The sequence below is a fragment of the Haemorhous mexicanus genome, chromosome 3, assembly GCF_027477595.1.
Source record: "Haemorhous mexicanus isolate bHaeMex1 chromosome 3, bHaeMex1.pri, whole genome shotgun sequence".
In the NCBI taxonomy this organism is placed as follows: domain Eukaryota; kingdom Metazoa; phylum Chordata; class Aves; order Passeriformes; family Fringillidae; genus Haemorhous; species Haemorhous mexicanus.
Window position 1 is genome coordinate 112,066,388 of NC_082343.1, and position 16,844 is coordinate 112,083,231.

Genomic DNA, 16,844 nt, shown 5'->3' on the forward strand with positions numbered 1-16,844 from the left:
GCCAGGAAGTGGAAGCTGTGATAAAAAGCTCCTGGATGCAGCCAATTCTTACAAAGAGCAGATATTCAAGTGTTGCAAGAGGCAATCACATTAAATTGCATCAGGGCAGTAGCTCCATCTCTGTTAACCTTTTATCTGCCTTTTTCTGTCCCTTGTCCCCCAGCACACCCTCTTTGGGTGCAGGGATCTGAGCAGCACATGGGGCTCACTGGCCACACTGAAATAAACAGGACAGGTGACCTTTCTCCTTTTTAATGCCTTTATTAAAAGTGATCAGCTCAAGTGGGGAGAACCGACGTGTCCTGCTCCACACCCACACTGCCACTCCAGAAAGAGCACGGAAAACGTAAATAAAGCGCAGCCTTGTCTATTAGAGGACAGACAAAGATGGAAACTCGTTCCTTGTCATACGACCACCTCATGCCCCTCTTTTCGACCTGACATTCGGGGTGCTCTGTCCAGCTGACATCTTTGAGGTTAGGGTGAGGGGTAAAAAGGATCTTAGCGGATACTGGATTCTGTTGCTCATGTCTCGACATCACTTCGATCGGTCAATTTTGTGTTGGCTCGTTATTTTTGGGGGTTTATTTGCTGGGTTTGGTGAGGGGCTTTTCCCGTTGCGTGCTGCCTCCGAGGTCATTTGCATTCCAGCTCGGATGTCCCCTCCTTTTACCGTCGTGGGGATGTGCCATCCTCCTGGCAGCAGGCAGGGTGGTACTGGCAAAAAAAAAAAAAAAGGGAATTCTCAGCAATAGGGAGTTAACGACCGACTATTAACAGGTGAATACAACATGAAACTAACAACGAACAGTTCGAACTCCCCCCGGCAGCAACTGGCTCAACCTGTGAAATCTGCAACCTTAGAAAAAACGGGTAACTTTTTTTTTTTACTCCAAACAACACCAGGACTGAACACAGCAACAGGAGGTACCTGGTGCCCCATTGTCCATCTCCCTCCTCTGCGTCCCCTCCTGCCCAGGGTTCCTGGGCTCTGGCAGGAACATCTTGGCTGGACTGCCTCATCCAGCCGCACAGATCTGAGCCCTGCTGAGCGCAGGAGCAGGGAAAAGGCAGCCATGGCTCTGCAGCAAATGCAGCAGGACAGGGGTCTGGAGCTGGATGGTCCAGTTTAGGCACCAGATAATGTGTGTGTGTGGCCACCCCTGGAGTGGGTCTTCCAGCCCCTGCCTCAGCCCCTTGGACTCTAATGTGGGCTCGAGCTGTTGGATACGCATCAGTTGAAAATAAATCCAGCAATAATTAAAACACTGTGCAACGCTTTTCCCTTTGGGGAGTCGGGGGGAGGGGGGGAGGGAGGGGGAAAATCTGTTTGTATTTTTGGCCTGGTTTTCCTCATTTTCTGCCACAGAAAACAATTCTTCTTAATGATGACTGTTCCACATTCCCGCTCGTGTTCCCTGCCTTTGTTAATGTGAAGATTTAAATGCACCATTTAATGCCAACATGGGCCAATGAACTCATGGCTGCACTCGCTCTCCCAGGCTGCCAGGAGGATGCACGATTCTATGACAGGCAATTAAAAATCCCATTATGGGACTACGGAATAAGAAGTAGATGATGTATTAAAACAAGGAACATGTTTAATTTATAAATCCAAGTTATTGCATGCTGTGAAGTGCTAGGGAGAGAAATGAATAAAGAAAGGACTTTGTAGAGCTGCTCGCTATTAAGTATTATAAACAGCAATATATGTCTGGCTGTCAGAGCCTCCTGGCAGCTCTGCATGCCAGGCAGCCCTCTGCCTCCCCTTCCCCCAGGGCAACTAATTTCTTCTATTTCCAAATCCAATAAGACTTTTTGCTGCATTAGCCAAAAAAACTCATAGCCGCAGCATCAGGGAGTGTGACGTGAGCAACCTGGCCTAGGGGATGGGATCTAAAGTGGAATTGCACAATTGCTCTATTAAAATTCAGCCACGGTAATTAAAATTTGATAATAAAGACCTGCTCAGCACCTTGAAGCTGTAGGGATGAATTTCTCAGATATGTGCCTGTCCCTGCTGTGCCCAGTGTGGTGGTCCCAGCATTGCTCTCCTGGATGCCTGGCTGGGAGAGTGGGCTGCCAGGGGCTCCCACATCTAATTTCTGGAGGGAAAGGGGGAGGTGTAACACATAGATGATACAAATAATTGCATGGATGGCAATTGCATGGATAGCCTCATCCTTCCAAGAAGGATTGATGCAGCAGGGTGCAGTCCTGGTGTAAAACCCCCGTCCAAGGATAGCTGTTGGGTCAGACTGAGGTCCTGAAGTACCTGAGCCCAATTCTCCCTCCAGATGGGAAGGCTGAGGCTTCTCCACGCTCCCTTCACATATGCTGCAGTTATCCTCTGAAGAGAAATGCTTCTGGCCACAGCAGCTCTGAGGACAGAGGGATCCTACGAGGGACACTAGCCTGGGATGACCCAGCAGCCTGATCAGAGGAAATCCCAGAGAGAAGTCAGGGAGACAGATAAGGGGAGGGCAAGACATCCAGCAAGACATCTCGGATCCACAGGGAGGGCTGGGAGAGGAAACGGCCCATTAGCAGCGTCTGGGGGAATCAAAGAGCCATTGTGCACCGGGCTCTGCATGCAGCTTTCTCAGCGTGTTTGCACCTCCTTGGGGACACTGCTCCAGCCTCTCACCTCCTTACGTCAATGCATTTCCCAGCAGATTTCCCCATCTGTTTATCATCTCTGGTGGTGAAGGGTCTCATGGGGAGCTCTGCCTGCTCTGCATCTGCTCTTGTGACAGGCTCCATTCTGTCTGCAAGAGATGAATGAGCAGCCCTGGGGCGGGGAAGTCCTGGGAATAAATACTCTGGTCTGGGGAAGGGACCTTTCTATGGCAGGGTGAGACCCTGCACTGCTGCTGTGGTAAACTGGAGAAGAATGGGAGCCAAGGGGGTCTTTGTCTTCATCCCCAGAAAAGCAATGACGTGTTCCTGCACATCTCACTTCACATGAATGATGGAATGGTTTGGGTTGGAAGAACCTCTAAAGATCATCTTGTTCCAGCCTCTCTGCCATGGGCAGGGATGCCACCCACTGGACCAGGTTGCTCCAGGCCCCATCCAACTTGGCCCTGAACACTTCCAGGGAAGCTTCTCTGGACAATCTGTGATAGTACCTCACCACCCTTGGAATAAAGAATTTCTTCCTACCATCTAGACTAAAACTCTTGTGTCTTAGTTTACAAACATTCCCCTTTGCCCTATCAGTATCTACTCATGTAAGAAGCTGCTCCCCACTTTTTATAAGCTCTCTTCAATTACTGGTAAGCTCTCAAAGGTCTTCCCAGAGCCTTCTCTTCTCCAGGCTGATCCACCTCAACTCTCCCAGTCTGTCTGCAAAGGAGAGGGGCTCCAGCCCTTTGAGCTTCTCTGTGGTCCCCTCTGGACCTGCTCCAACAAGTCCATGTCTTTCTTGTTCTGAGGACCCCAGATCTGGACACAGCTCTCCAGATGGGGTCTCATGAGGGCCTGTAGGGATCCTGCTCTCCCTGGGAATTCATCAGGGAAGAACATTATTCTGCCTTTTCTCCACCAAAGGCAATGCTCATCTCCTGACACACTCATTGGCCAAAGGACACACATGGCAAAGGAAGGTGATTAACAAATCCCAGACCAAACATGCCCCACACCAAACTGCCTGAGAGTTGGCTCCAGGGGGACCTGGGCACAAGGGAAACAACCAGCAAGAAGAAGTCCAAATGATGCAAAGCTCAGCTCCTGCCATGCGCAAATGCCCGACTCAGAACAGCTGTGTGAACAGAACGTGTGCAGAGGGACATCTCACCCAGGCAGCCAAAGGGACTCCCAAAGCCAGGAAGGACACATTTCCCCTTCCCTCCTGTCAGTACCATGCCCCTGGAGGACACAGAAGCCCCTAACTCCTGAGGGTTTTGCAATGACATACTGGTGTGAAAAGCCCTGTGTCCCCAGTGTTCCCCAAGTCTCCACCTCGGCACTGGGTGGCTCTGATTCCTGGTTGTATCACTGACCCATATTCCTGCCTGAGCTTCCAGCCATCACAACATCCCAAATAAGCAGATTTTCCTCGCTAAGGTGTGGGTATGGTCTGCTAGAAGGGACTTTCCAAACCATTACAAAGTGAAAGTCCCTGTGGCTCAGGAAAGTCCACAAGACATTTGCTGCCTCCTCACTCTCTTCGACTTGGTACTGCAAGGATATTCATGGACTTCATCCAGGGCAAATGCCAAGTCCAGTGTTTGGGAAGAAACAACCCCTAGGCTACAACACAGGCTGGGGGTGACTGGTGGAGGAGCAGCTGTGCAGAAAGGGCATTGAGTCAGCAATGCATCATCACAGCAAAGAAGGCAAACAGGCCCTCGGGCTGCATTAGGCAGAGCATTTCCAGCAGGTAGAGGAAGGCAACTCCTCCCCTCTGCTCAGCCCTGCTGACACCATGACTGGATATTGCAACAGCCTCCAGCACGAGAGAGATGGACACACATGGGAAAGGCCATCAAGACAATCAGAGCTCACACAGCCCTGTGGGATCACACAGCCTGGGAGGGGAGGCTGAGCATGCAGAGCTGGAGAAGAGAAGCTCTGGGGTACCTGCAAGGAGGATATGGAGATGATGAAATCAAGCTGTACACAGAGGTGCACAAGGGGAGCTCAACAGACACTGGACATAAGCTGAAGTCAGGGAGTTCAGACTGGATATGAGAAAAAATGTTCCCACTATGAGGAGCGCAGTTCAGCACTGATACAGGGTGCCCAGAAAGGCTGTGCTGCCTCCAGCCTTGGAGGTTTCTAAGACCCAACTCACTAAAGCCCCAGGCAACCTGGTCTGACCCCAGAGCTGGCAGGATGAAGAGATTGGGCTGGAGACCTCCTGCAGTCCCTTCCCACACGAGCTATCCTGTCATCCTACAGTGCCCAAGGCCATCCCATGCCCAAGACACACAGTGCATCTGTGGCTCAGCAGTGCCAAATGCTGGCTTTCCTCTCTAGGAACAGCACTGGTGATTGCATCTCCTCCCCTGCTGGGGGACCTCCACCAAACCCACAGCTACCAGATGGCCAAAAGCTGCCTCCCCCAGCACTAGCAGGGAGAGGGGGAGCAGGGAGCCTCCCGGCGCTCTCCCAGGCATCCCTAACCACAGCACATTGTTCTGGGCATCACACAATAACCCCAGACAGAGCAGGGCATCGTGGGGGTGTGGGATCCACAGTCACGTCCAGGCTGCCGTGCGTCACCCCCAGGAACAAAGCCCTGCGGGAGGGCAGGGGGCTGAGTGCCTGGTGTGGGGTGCAGGAGGGAAGAGGAGGGCAGCTCTCCTTCCTCTGTCCCAATCAGAACTTGATTATCCAAACCCAGCGATTGTAAACATCCCCCACTCATCTGGTAACAATAAGGAGCCAGGGAACAGCTTGTCCTCGCCTGGCATTGCGCCACTGACCAGGCCAGGCAGCCAGAGCCACCTCCCCACGCCCCTGATCCTCACCCCTGCTCTCTGCAGCTACCTGCAAAGGTTGCAGCAAGGTGGGTCAGCCTTGTCTCCCAGGGAACTAACAAGAGGATGAGCCTCAAGCTGGACTAGGGGAGGTTCAGGTTGGACATCAGGAGGAAATTCTTCATGAAAAGGGTTGTTAAACATTGGAATGGATTGCCCTGGGAGGCGGTGGAGTCACTGTCCCTGGAGATGGTTAAGGAAAGATGGGACATGGCACTGAGTGCTATGGTCTGGTTAACAAGGTGGTGTTTGGTCATGGGTTGGGCTCGATGATCTCAGAGGTCTTTTCCAACCCCACTGATTCTGTGAGTCTGAGTCAGTCCTCTTCCACTCCTGCTCGCGCACAAGGTGAGCCTGGTGATGGAAACCAAAGGTCTACAAGTTTGTGGGTTAAACTGCTCTCACTCCGTGACCTTTAGACCTGGGCTCAGCATCACCAGTATCAGCAATTGTGCATCAAAAATGGCTGCCCTTGGGTTTTGACTCTATTGACTGAGTCTTATTCTGAGAGAGGACAACATGGGGCTCCTACTAAGGGCATCACTGATGAGTAGTGGCTAGTGGGGTTGGATGGATGGATGGATGGATGGATGGATGGATGGATGGATGGATGGATGGATGGATGGATGGATGGATGGAAGAACAGCTGATGCCTGGGAGAAATGCACAGTCTGCAGCTTGAGACCAGAACTGGCACAGTGGGAGACTGCAGGATGGAGGCAGTAGCTGGTTTTCCTAGGGGCCATGGAAAAGCAAAAAGAAAGGGAAAGATGAACACGCCTCTGTGTACTTTGGATGGGGTTGCTGTTTGTTGTTACATTATCTGCTTTCCTGTTTCCCTTGCCTCCCTTCCCTCCAGTGGAGCACTGTTTGGTTAAGTTTCTTTTTTTCACAACTGGGGAAGGATAGCTGGGGAGGGAAGCAGGGGGAGGATGGCTGAGGCAGAGTGTGAGGGATGGAGGGCAGAGACAGACGTGGAAGGCTTGTAGAGCAGGAGAGTTCCTTGCGTATCCAGCCTGGTATGACTAAATTTTCCTGTGTTTCTGGCTAGAAATTAGTGACATGTTTTTGAGGACCCTTAAAAATTAAAGGCTCCTTAATTGCTCTCTTGTGCTGCCAGAAAGGTTACATTTATTACAGAATTACCTCAGTTGCAGCGTCCAGAACTTTGAGGGCTGTGTCCTGGCTCATTTTCAAGGACAATTTGCTCCACAGACACTTCAGGACTTGAAGAGAAGGTTTCCAAAGGTGAAACGGAAAATACTGTGCTAAGAGCAGGAATGTGGTAGCTTCATGTCCAGCCCTCTGCTACCTCTAACCAGGCTTATCCCATAGCTGTGGCACTGGGGTCCCACCATCCCAGTGCCACCCAGCCAGCCACAGTGATGGGGCAGGGCTCAGAGTGAAATGAGCTGCAAGCAAGGCCTGGTGCAACCACAGTGCTCCCAAGGTGCTTCCCAGCCATCACCATGTCACAGTAATCATTCCCAAAATGCTGTTGGGGCTGTCCCAGGAACCTCTCAGCAGCCTTGCCCAGTTCCCTCAGTCTCAGGCCTTTAACCCCAGTTGTCACTGTAACCTCAAATGGCATCTCTGCTTCTCCTCTGACCCGAGGTGACCTTGTAACCAGCTGTGCTGTAGCATTTGTACCCATGCTGATTATCTTTCACCCACAGGCTGCCTGGACCCATCCCTCACCCCCACCCTATCACCCTTGCATCAGCTTTGGTGTTGCGCAGCCTCCACACACCCAAACTACTAATCTGGCCCAAAAATAACCAAGTGGAAAAAGGGAACAGGTTTCTGCTAACTCAGGGCCAAGTTCCCAGCACAAGAGCTAAGATAAAGGGGAGGATGGGCTGGTAGCCTGGACCTGCAGGAGAAAGGACAGGAGTGAGACCTGTGGGTTGGCAATCTCCTAGGCTGGTTCAAGCTGATGTGTTTAAACCATGGATCAAAGTGATTTGAGCTCAGGGTATGGGACTTATCCCTCCTTCTCCCTCACATCCAGCTGGAGTTTAACTGGTGGCAAACAGAGCAAAAACAATCACAGAGAGGGTCTGGCAAGCTGCTAAGGGAAGAGAAAAACTGCCCAGTTTATAGGAAGGACCTGGAGGCGGGTGGGATGGGAGGGATGTGTCCTTCCCAGGAGCTGGCCTGCGACCTCTTCACTACTTTACACATCCAGCCCTGTTATTTTTTTCCAGCAAGAGTCCCCAGTAAGGATCCTCTCTTCCAAAGTCATTTAGCACCGGGGCTAATTCTCAGTTTCCTGGAGGAGGATTTGCAGGCAGTTAAAATGTGTGAAGGCAGGAGAGTGCCAGACTGCAGGGAGCTTCCTGCAGATTCCTCTTTCCTCCTAAACTGGTGTGTAATGCAAGGCTGGAGCTCTCCTGCTGGAAGCCTTGCTCCCGGGGTCTTCATCTCCACTGAAAGCTTACCATGGCATAACCAGCTCCTTGTACAACCCACTCTAACACCAGTTAGAGTAACCAGGGGTTACTCTAACCAGTGCAAAGTCTATAAATCAGTCCTTAAGCTCGGTCTGCTTACATGATGATTAAATGGCCTGAAGTGATTTAAATCTGCCAAGCTTGGGCGGGGCTTTTAAAGAGTTGTGCTGGATGCAGGAGCCCAGGAGAGATGAGAACACCTCGCTACCTCCAAGTCACCTTGCCCTGCTCCCCGCGGAGCTGAGGACACCCAGGCTGCTCCAGGCACATTTCCCACCGCAGAAAAGGCTGCCCGGCCACTCTCAGCCGACGTGGCGGGGAACACCCAGCGCTGCCAGGACTGAGGCTGCACAAATCCCGGTGACTCAGAGACCCGGCGTGTTCCCAGGCTCCGTCACCTACCTACGCTGAGGCTGACGCGTTACTGATTTCCCCGATGGTTTTCTCTGTGCCATCTTGGACTTGAGCCTCATATTTCCCCCTGCTACTTGCCTCCTGAGCCATCCGCATCCAGGGTCTCCTCCATCCCCCCCTCATCATCTTCACGGATGCAGGAGAGGCTTTGCTTTCCTCGCTGTGCTGTCACCTGATACCCGTGGGAGCCGCTGAAAGGCTCTGGGTCTCGGTTTTGGGAGGCACTAACTCACACGGAAGCAGCCCTTGCTCCTATTCACGGACACTTGAGTTTAATGCGTGCTGTTGTCGCCTGGTCCGGCACTATTTTAAGCTCTTTGCATCTCTTTGCTGTCACCCTTAACTGCCCCGGATAACTCTGTATCCAATATACATCAAATAAGATGTACAGACACAGTAGAGCCCCATGTGAGCTCCTCCTCACCCTGACCATCCTCCCCCCATGAACACCACTACCTGATTAAACTGTGACTAAGATTATCTGTGACCACTCAGCAATGAGATCTGCCCTGCTGGGGGCAGCTGGGCTGCTGAGCATGGTCACTTGGGAAGTGACATTCTCCTGGGGCAGGCTGCAGAGCCTGCCTTGAGCAGAGAAAGCAGTGTGCTGTGCTGAGTGCAATGAAGCCTGTTGGGTCAGAGGTGGTGAGAGTTATTTGCTGGTTCTCCTCTGTACCAGGAGGATGTAGGCTGGATTAGGCAGTGGCTGCCCGTGCCACTCCAATGGCCCTGCAGGTGACACAAGGCACAAAGCTGGCAGGATCACGTGTGCTGGGTAATCTGACACAGAGGGGATCTTGCATCCACAGCTGACATGAATAACAGATTTGCAGGGGGGGTTGTTTGCTATCTGTATTTGATGCTGAACCTGCAAGAGTGCACAGTCCTTCCTGGAAAGCAACTGGCTTTGGGAAACTCATAGTAAGCTTTGCAGGGCTCTCTGAAAGCTCTGCAAACTGTTCCGTCTCTTGTCACCTCCCTGTCCCACTTAGGTCATGCTGCCCACAGAGGAGCAAGACAACACGTGATCCTCTGCTTAGCATGAGGCTCTGAGCTCTGCTGCCAGTGCTCTGCTCACAGCTGAAACACTTAATCCACTGCTTCACTTCCTCCAGTGTAAACCCAGGGACATTGCAAGGCTTTCAGGTTCATCCATAAAAATGCTCTTCATCATTTTTCATTTCAGCTTCATCATTTTTCATTTCAGCTTCATGACCATCAAGATACCCCAGCTGAGAGCAAGGCTTGGCTCTGTTAGACACCATTCAAGCCTCAGCCCCAGAGCACTTGCAGCAAGGAGAAGGAAAGGGATGAGGAAGGGAGGGAGGTGAATGAGGGCACTGGAGGAGGTACCCGGAGTCCCAGTGCTTCTGCTGAGGTTAATAAGAGCATTCTGGCTCCTGCATCCAGACCTCAGTCTGCAGCTGAGCCAAAGAACCTCCTGCAAATCAAGACTCCAAAGGGATAAAACCCCAAAACAATAACCCCGTTATTTTAACTTGAAGAGGTGCAGATGTGACTGCTGGGCTTGTTCCACATGCACCAAACCAGGCGTGCAGGCAGCTGTGGCTTTCAGTCAGATAAAAGTTGTCCTGCTTGACAGCACTTGCATGACTTGGGGGTCAGGAAGGAAACTTCTTCACAGCAAGTCACTGACCTGGGAAGGATGTGAGATGCCAGCCTCATGAGCCTCACCCCCTGATCTCACCGGGGAGAAGATGCAGGGCCACCTGCAGCCTCAGCTCCCCATCCCACCTGCTGGTTATCTCACAGCCCTGGGCACAGGGCTAAGGTGGTGGTCATGCACTTAGCCTGGCCATCAGATGCTCCTTCTCCTTTCTTAAAGTCCTCTGGGAAAACAGGCTCTCCAGCTGTGCATTCACCATTTCCAGAAGAGAGATCAACTCAGGTGTGATGGCAACCAAACCTCCACCCAACAGAGCCACACTTCACTCTCCATCTGCCACCCCTGGCTCCCTGGTGCCTGGTCCTGAAATCCCATGGGGTTCTTGAGGTGGGAAATCCATCAGTGATAACACACCTGGCTTGAAATGGCTGTGCTTTTGTATATATGTGTGTGTGCATATCTATATATTCCTGCTGGGAACATCTGCTCTTGGTAGACATTTCCCTTCCCAGTTTCCTGGAGATCATAGGGAGGGTCAATGGGGTGAGAACGCCCACCTAGACTCTCCCTTCCTTCACCCAGGGAAGTCTATGGTCTTTGTTGACTTAACTTCCCAATTCATGTTAATGCAAGTTGTAATTGTGGTTTCTATATGAACTGGAGTCACAAATTTTCCCATGCAGCAGCTACTTTCCCATAACAACAACACCAACACAGAAATGTTCTGTTTCTATGGGAGATGTGGAAGCAATGGTCCATGTACAGAGAATGAGGCAGTCTGAAAGGAAATTATGTCTGCCCCATTAGCCTGGCGTCTTCTAGTGCAGGTCGGGGATGAGAAATCACTTCCTGGAATGTTTCTGCTTTCTACAGGGTGAAACAAGTGATGGTGCCCCGTCCTCAGAAGGGTTCCAGGCCTGGCTGGATAGGGTCCTGAGCAATCTGGTCTAGTGGAAGCTGTTCCTGACCATGGCAGGGGGTTGGAAGGAGATGATTTTTAAGGACCTTTCCAACCCAAACTATTCTCTGATTCTATAGTTCTGTGGCATATTCTTCAAAATTTCCCAAATAACTTCTCTTGGCAAGACAATTCCTCCCATTTCATGAATAGGCTTGAATAAGCCTCAGGTGACTAAGCAGGAGCACTGGCTTTCCTCACAAGACAAGAGACCTTGCTGTTGGAGAGATGATAATTTCTGGTGGCAAACGAGGTCAGTGGATGCCTACTCAGACTCCTACCACCAGCTGAGCAAAGACCCAGCAGTCTTTGGTCAACATGAGCAGTGAGTTTCACCTACTCTGATTAAAAAAACCCTCCTTGTTTTTCAAAGTTACCAGTTCACTGACCTGGGTGTATTTGCATGACTCATGGGGTGGCACAAGGGGGAAAAAGGAACCGAATGCAGGGAGGCGAGGAGGAACTTCTTGAGCTGCTGCTGCTTCCAACAAAAACACTTCACACGAAACTCCAGCCTCAGTCACCCGTTCCCTATTTTCCCCTTGAAGAGTGTCAAAAGTGGAGAAGCAGCAAGCTGGTCACTAACAAGTAATTTACATCTCAGCCAGTATGAACCAGTCCAGGCAGCGTGACTGGGGTTTGTCATTGCAAGGGCTCTGAGGGGGGGAGGGACGGGGGATTTGCAGATCAGCCTGTGCATTTTTGGATAATCTCTGGACTGCCTTTAGGTTCTGTATAAATAATAATAATTAAAAGCGGATGCAACTAATTGGAATCCATTCCAAAGCAGTAACATGATCCATCTTATTGCCAATCCCCTGAGTCACCCTGTCCTCCAGATGATTATTTTTCTGCTTTTGCCTAATACAATCTGAACACTGCCCTTCACGGTGCTGATGGACCCGGCATGGGTTGGTGCTGTTGGGGCATTTCAAACCCTCTTCCAGCCCAGACACAACCAGGCCACTTAGTCCTGCACCAAGATCTGCCCTGTATTTCATCAGAGAGCTACACATTTTTAAAATTAAAATTCGCTTCACCATCCACAAGCCTGATGTTAACCCAGTCATGTTATTGCCTATTATTTGCCCAATTTATTTTGAATTTAGAGCAGCGATGGGCATCCCATTGCTTTTGAAGAACTTTGCTGTGTCTTGGTTTGCATTTTGATCTCTCTTTGGGATGAGGCTCCCCTTCGCTGACCTCCTGGGAAGAGCACGTTGTTCCCGGGTTTGGGGGCCCCGAGGGAAGGCAAAGCCCAAAACAGGGCTCTGCAGCACTTGCACAGCAGCACAGCCAGCTGTGGAGGAACATCTCCTCCCTGCACATGCGACACACTCGCTCTTATTCCCCCCCTGGGAACAGCAGTCCGGCCACCACCACCCCAGCTCTGGGAGGGAAGCTCTCCTGACTCATTCCCAGGCTCCCAAGGGTCATTACTCCTCTCCAGCTCCCTTCCAGCATTAGAGATGGAGAAAGTGTGGGGAGAAAAACTACACTTTGTCTGAGAGAAGAGCCTTCTAGCTGGACTGAAAACTCCCTGGAATCAGAATGAGGCTTCTTGTGAGCTTCAGAAGGGTTTGGATGTAATCCATGCCTCTTTGGAGAAAGGGCACCACGTTCCCCCCCACCACTCCCCTTTTTTTAGATGGGATTTTATTAGTTCTTTACTGTTTCTTGTGGCATGGCACTGAAACCCTCCCTTGGTTCATCTGCCTTCAGGGCATCCCCAGAAGGTGACTGTTGGTCACCAGGATTTCTGCAGGCTTTGAAAATCAGGTGTTTGAATGTTTTTCTCAATAGACAACCAGCAATGTGAAGAGTCATAAATAGCCTCGATTTGCAGAACTTGTAAACTCTGAAGGCCCTGATCAGCCATACCTGGGGGTGCCCTGGTCTCCTGCTCAGACTTTAGAACAATGCTGAAGTCTCACCTCAGTTCCCATTTCCTGTAAGGACCTTTGATGCAGGTTGTATCCTTTCCAGTCCTGACTGGCCCCATCTCCTCTTTCCCCTGACGCCCTGGACAAACCTGGACCTGTTTCCATCACTTGCCACAGCTGTCAATGGACACTGTGACTGTCACCGTGCTCAGATGCTGCAAGATGGACAGTGAGGGCACTGTCTGTGCTGTGGCCACCCTCAGCATCCAGCTAATCCTCCTCCATGGAGGGATGTGTCTGTCCCCTGAGAAATTCCTCCACCACAGAGAATGTTCTATGTGTTCGTAGAGTCATGGAATGGTTTAGGTTGGAATGGACATTTAAAGGCTGTCTAGTTCCAACTCCCATTCCAGCGGCAGGGATGCCACCCACCAGAGTAGGCTGCTCAGAAACCTGTCCCACCTGGCCTTGGGATGAGGGACGAGGCAGGGATGGGGCTCCACGGCTTCTCTGGACAACCTGTGCCAGTGCTTACCACCCCTTCAGTCAAAAAATTCTTCCCTGTATATCTGACATTGAAGAAAAACAAAACATACAAAAGTCTCCCCCCGGAGATTTCACGCTGCGGTTCCTCCGCGCCCGCTACCCCGGCACGCCTGAGCCGCACCCGACCCAAGGCACGCGGGGAAGCGGAGCGGTCGCGGTGCCCCGGCCGGGGCGGGCGATGGGGACCCGGGCAGTGGGGACCCGGGCGGGCGATGGGACCCGGGCAGGCGATGGGGCCCGGGGCGGGCGATGGGGACCGGGGCGGGCGATGGGGACCTGGGCGATGGGGACCTGGGCGATGGGGACCTGGGCGATGGGGCCCGGGCGCTGTCCCCGCTCCCGCGCTGTCCCCGCGCCGCGGGAGGGCGCCCTGGCGCGCGGGCGGGTGACGCCACGGCCGGGCCCCGCCCCGGCCCCGCGCACCGCCCCCACGTGCGCGCCGCCCCCGCGGCAGAGCGCGCGCGGCGGCCCCGCAGCAGGGCAGGGCAGGGCAGGTGGGAGCGCGGCTGGGCCCCCGCCCCGCCCGGCCCGGCCCGGCCCCGGCCTCGGCCCCGGCTCGGCCCCGGGCCCGGCCCGGCCCCCGCCATGGGCGCCCGGCCGCCGCCGGCCCCGCGCCCCGCCGCCTGAGGCAGCGCGGCCGCACGGGCAGCGCCTCGCCCGCAGCCCCGGCACCATGGGGGCCGCCGCGGCGAGCCGGAGCTCCACCGGGTTCGCCGGCATCCTCGCGGTGAGTGTGTGGAGCGCGGGGATCCGTCTGTGCCTGCGCCGTCCGCGCAGCATCCGCGTGTCCGCGGCGTGGGTGGGGATGTGCTGCAGTGCGGGGCTGCCCCCCCGCGCCTCCTGCCCCGCCCGGGACAGCTTGGCAGCAGGGGAGGCTGTTCGGGTGTCCTGCTGACTCCGCTCCGCGTGTCGGGGGCTCTGCGGGGCTCCGCTGCGCCCTCCCCGGGGCTGCTGCCCGCTCCAGCCCCGGGTCCCGGCAGAGGACGCCGGCTGAGTGCGATATTCCGATATTCCCTGTGATATGCATCCTCCCCATCCCTATGTTAGCGCAGGCGGCGGCATCCCCCAGCCAGGGCTGTGCTGCACAGCCAGAGCTGAGCGGATCCTTGCTTTGCTCTCTGCGCTGTTCCGGGAGCTCGGCACTGGAGAGGGATTCATCCGTCCATCCATCCATTCATCCGTCCGTCCGCCCGTCCCTCCACTCCGCAGCCGCTTTTCTTGCCACCCTTTGGACAGGCAGTAAAACTCCCCGCTGCGGATGGCAGGCGGCTGCCCTGGCTTATCGCGGAAATGTTTTCCGGCAGCTTTATCTCCCCTTTTACCTTCCCAGGTAGGGCACTTTCCGATCAGCGCTTTAGGGCTGCATCCCGTCTCTTTGGGGAGAGACAGTAATTCGGTGTGTCAGGCAGACGCCGCAGCTGCTGCGGCTGGGTTGTGTAACCGGGGAGAGCACTTGCTCTTGAACTCAAGGTGGATCTGAGCAAGCTGGCGCTGGCTCCCCAGGAATCCGAGTAAACAACAAATAATCTGAAGCTGGAAGGGCATTAGCCGAGAGACAGCCTCTGGAGGCGAAGGGGAACTGGGCGCAGTGGCGGAGCAGCCGAGGTCCGTGCTCGGTGCTGGCTGAGCGCTCCTCAGTGCTGGATTCCCGCTGGGAGAAGCGAGCCGGGAGAAGCCTGTGCTGCTGCCCGTCTGGAAGATGAGATGCTGATGGGGAGTTTGAGATATGCGGCTCCAGCTGGGATCCTGGAGGTCAGTTGGGAGTGGTGGGTGTAGAGGGAAGAGGTGGAAAAAAGGAGTGATATCAAGGTGTGGGGAAATATCACAGCAATTTTGGGGCATGGAGCAAGACTCTGAGCAAATACACATGTATGTTACTTATGTGTGTGAGCGTGTTCTCACTCCTGTGTGTGGGATTATACAAGCTAGCAAGGCAAAATTCCCATTTGGTTGTGAGCTGGCAGGATCCTCCTTGGGTTTTCATCTGATACCTTCAACATTTTGGGCATCTCCCTTTGGTCACACAAGGAGTTTGTGTCTTTCCAGCCCAAAGGAAGTATGTTCAAGGGAAGTGTGTTCAGATTGATAGCTTGTGGGTCTTTTACCAGCACAGCAATCCCAAATCTGCCTGGCTGCTGGGTTTTGGAGCAGTAGCAGCTTGGCAGCAGTTGTGTGGGGCTGGTGTTTTCTGTGATTTCATTTGCTTGGTGGATTTTTTAGGACCCCACTGACTGCTGCAAGGTAGTTTCCACCATCTCCCCTACTACCCTTGCCTGGAACCAGAACTACATCACCTTACTTCATCTTGGGGCTTTTGAAAAGCTAGGGTATTTCATCTGTTTGGAGTAAAACCGTGGCTGGCAGGGATGCTTCCGAGCGCTGGTCCGTGCTGGCTGCAGGGCTGGCTGCTCGGTTTTCCTTCATGGGGACCAGATGTTGTGGTGCTGCTGTTCTGGCTCACTCCACTCCCTGTGTTTTGCTCTTGAAATGGGTAAAGGAACTGCTGAGCAGTGAGTCCCAGACTCTCATTTCACAAACCCCAAACCAGCTGAAATAGCTGGTCATGTTGCAAGAAGCAGAAATTTGCCTTACACTTCAGTACTCTCCTCACAGGCAACTTTTTTCGCACTGAGTAATTTGATCCTTTTTGCAGTGATCAGGGCAGGACGTTTGCTGTCTGCCAAGTTACCGTAAAACTTCCAGACCAGTTTATTTCTCTTTCTGGTGTTTTTATGTGTTTATTTCTTTTACTTTGATGTTGCAAGCACTTTCCCAGTAGTGTCGGCAAAGAGTGCAGCTGACCTCTGGGAAGGGCAGCAGGCAGTGCAGCTCATCCCCAGCCTGTGCCAAGGCAATGCCACAGATCCAGCTGCCATTTCCACCAAATTCTGCTGGTTTTGCTTGGAAACCATTCCCAAAGTATCAGTTTAGCACTCCTGGTCCCTGCTCACTTGCAGGTCTCTGCTCCTGCTCTTCTCTACCAGTATCAAGTGCCCTGTGTTTAGCTGAAGTTTGTGTTTTGGGTTTTTTTAATTTTAATTTTTTAAAATTTTTACTTTCGTTTTAGGTTTTTTTTCTGAGTTCCCACAAATCTGGCAGCAGGGCAGCACTGTACACAATCTGAGATTAAGACAGTCTCAGTGGTGCAGCATTTTAGGACACAAATTCCAGGACAGCAAGTTGATTCACCAACTTTCTGCTGGTATTTTGACTCACTGTGCAGGTTTGGGTCCCTGAAGGAGAATGCTGTATTCATGGAATCATAGAATGGCTTTGGGTTGGGAGGGACCTTAAAGATTGTCTAGTTCCAACACCCCTGCCAGGGGCAGGTATGCCAACCACTGGACCAGGTTTCTGAGGTGTTTGCAGCTGCATCCTCTGTGCACACACCAAGGCAGCTTGTGGCCCCTGAGAGCAGTTTCCTGTGCAGATCGCCCATCAGGTCTCCCTGCAGCACAGTTATTGAGAAAGGGTGAT

The 16,844-nt window shown here is 52.9% G+C and overlaps 1 protein-coding gene and 1 long non-coding RNA gene across 5 annotated transcripts in view; one reads left to right on the forward strand and one right to left on the reverse strand.

The window, feature by feature from the left end:
• Positions 1–241: 241 nt before the first annotated feature.
• LOC132325555 (uncharacterized) lies at positions 242–13,659 on the reverse strand. 2 transcript variants are annotated; one of them, XR_009485981.1, is made up of 2 exons: positions 2,648–13,659; positions 242–717 (listed from the first exon to the last, which is right to left on the reverse strand). It is a non-coding gene; the product is annotated as an uncharacterized LOC132325555 (long non-coding RNA). The 2 variants fall into 2 exon arrangements; XR_009485980.1 differs by having other exon boundaries at positions 2,276–13,659.
• A 282-nt stretch (positions 13,660–13,941) lies between these two features.
• TNFRSF21 (TNF receptor superfamily member 21) overlaps positions 13,942–16,844 on the forward strand; it is a 35,430-nt gene continuing 32,527 nt past the window's right edge. Inside the window, exon 1 of one of the 3 annotated variants that reach the window (XM_059843006.1) lies at positions 13,942–14,094. In XM_059843006.1, the coding sequence (XP_059698989.1) occupies positions 14,041–14,094 (54 nt within the window). In that variant the 5' untranslated portion in view covers positions 13,942–14,040. Of the gene's footprint in view, positions 14,095–14,277; positions 14,698–14,760; positions 15,120–16,844 lie in introns of those variants that run through there. The other 2 variants (XM_059843005.1, XM_059843007.1) reach the window with 2 other exon arrangements.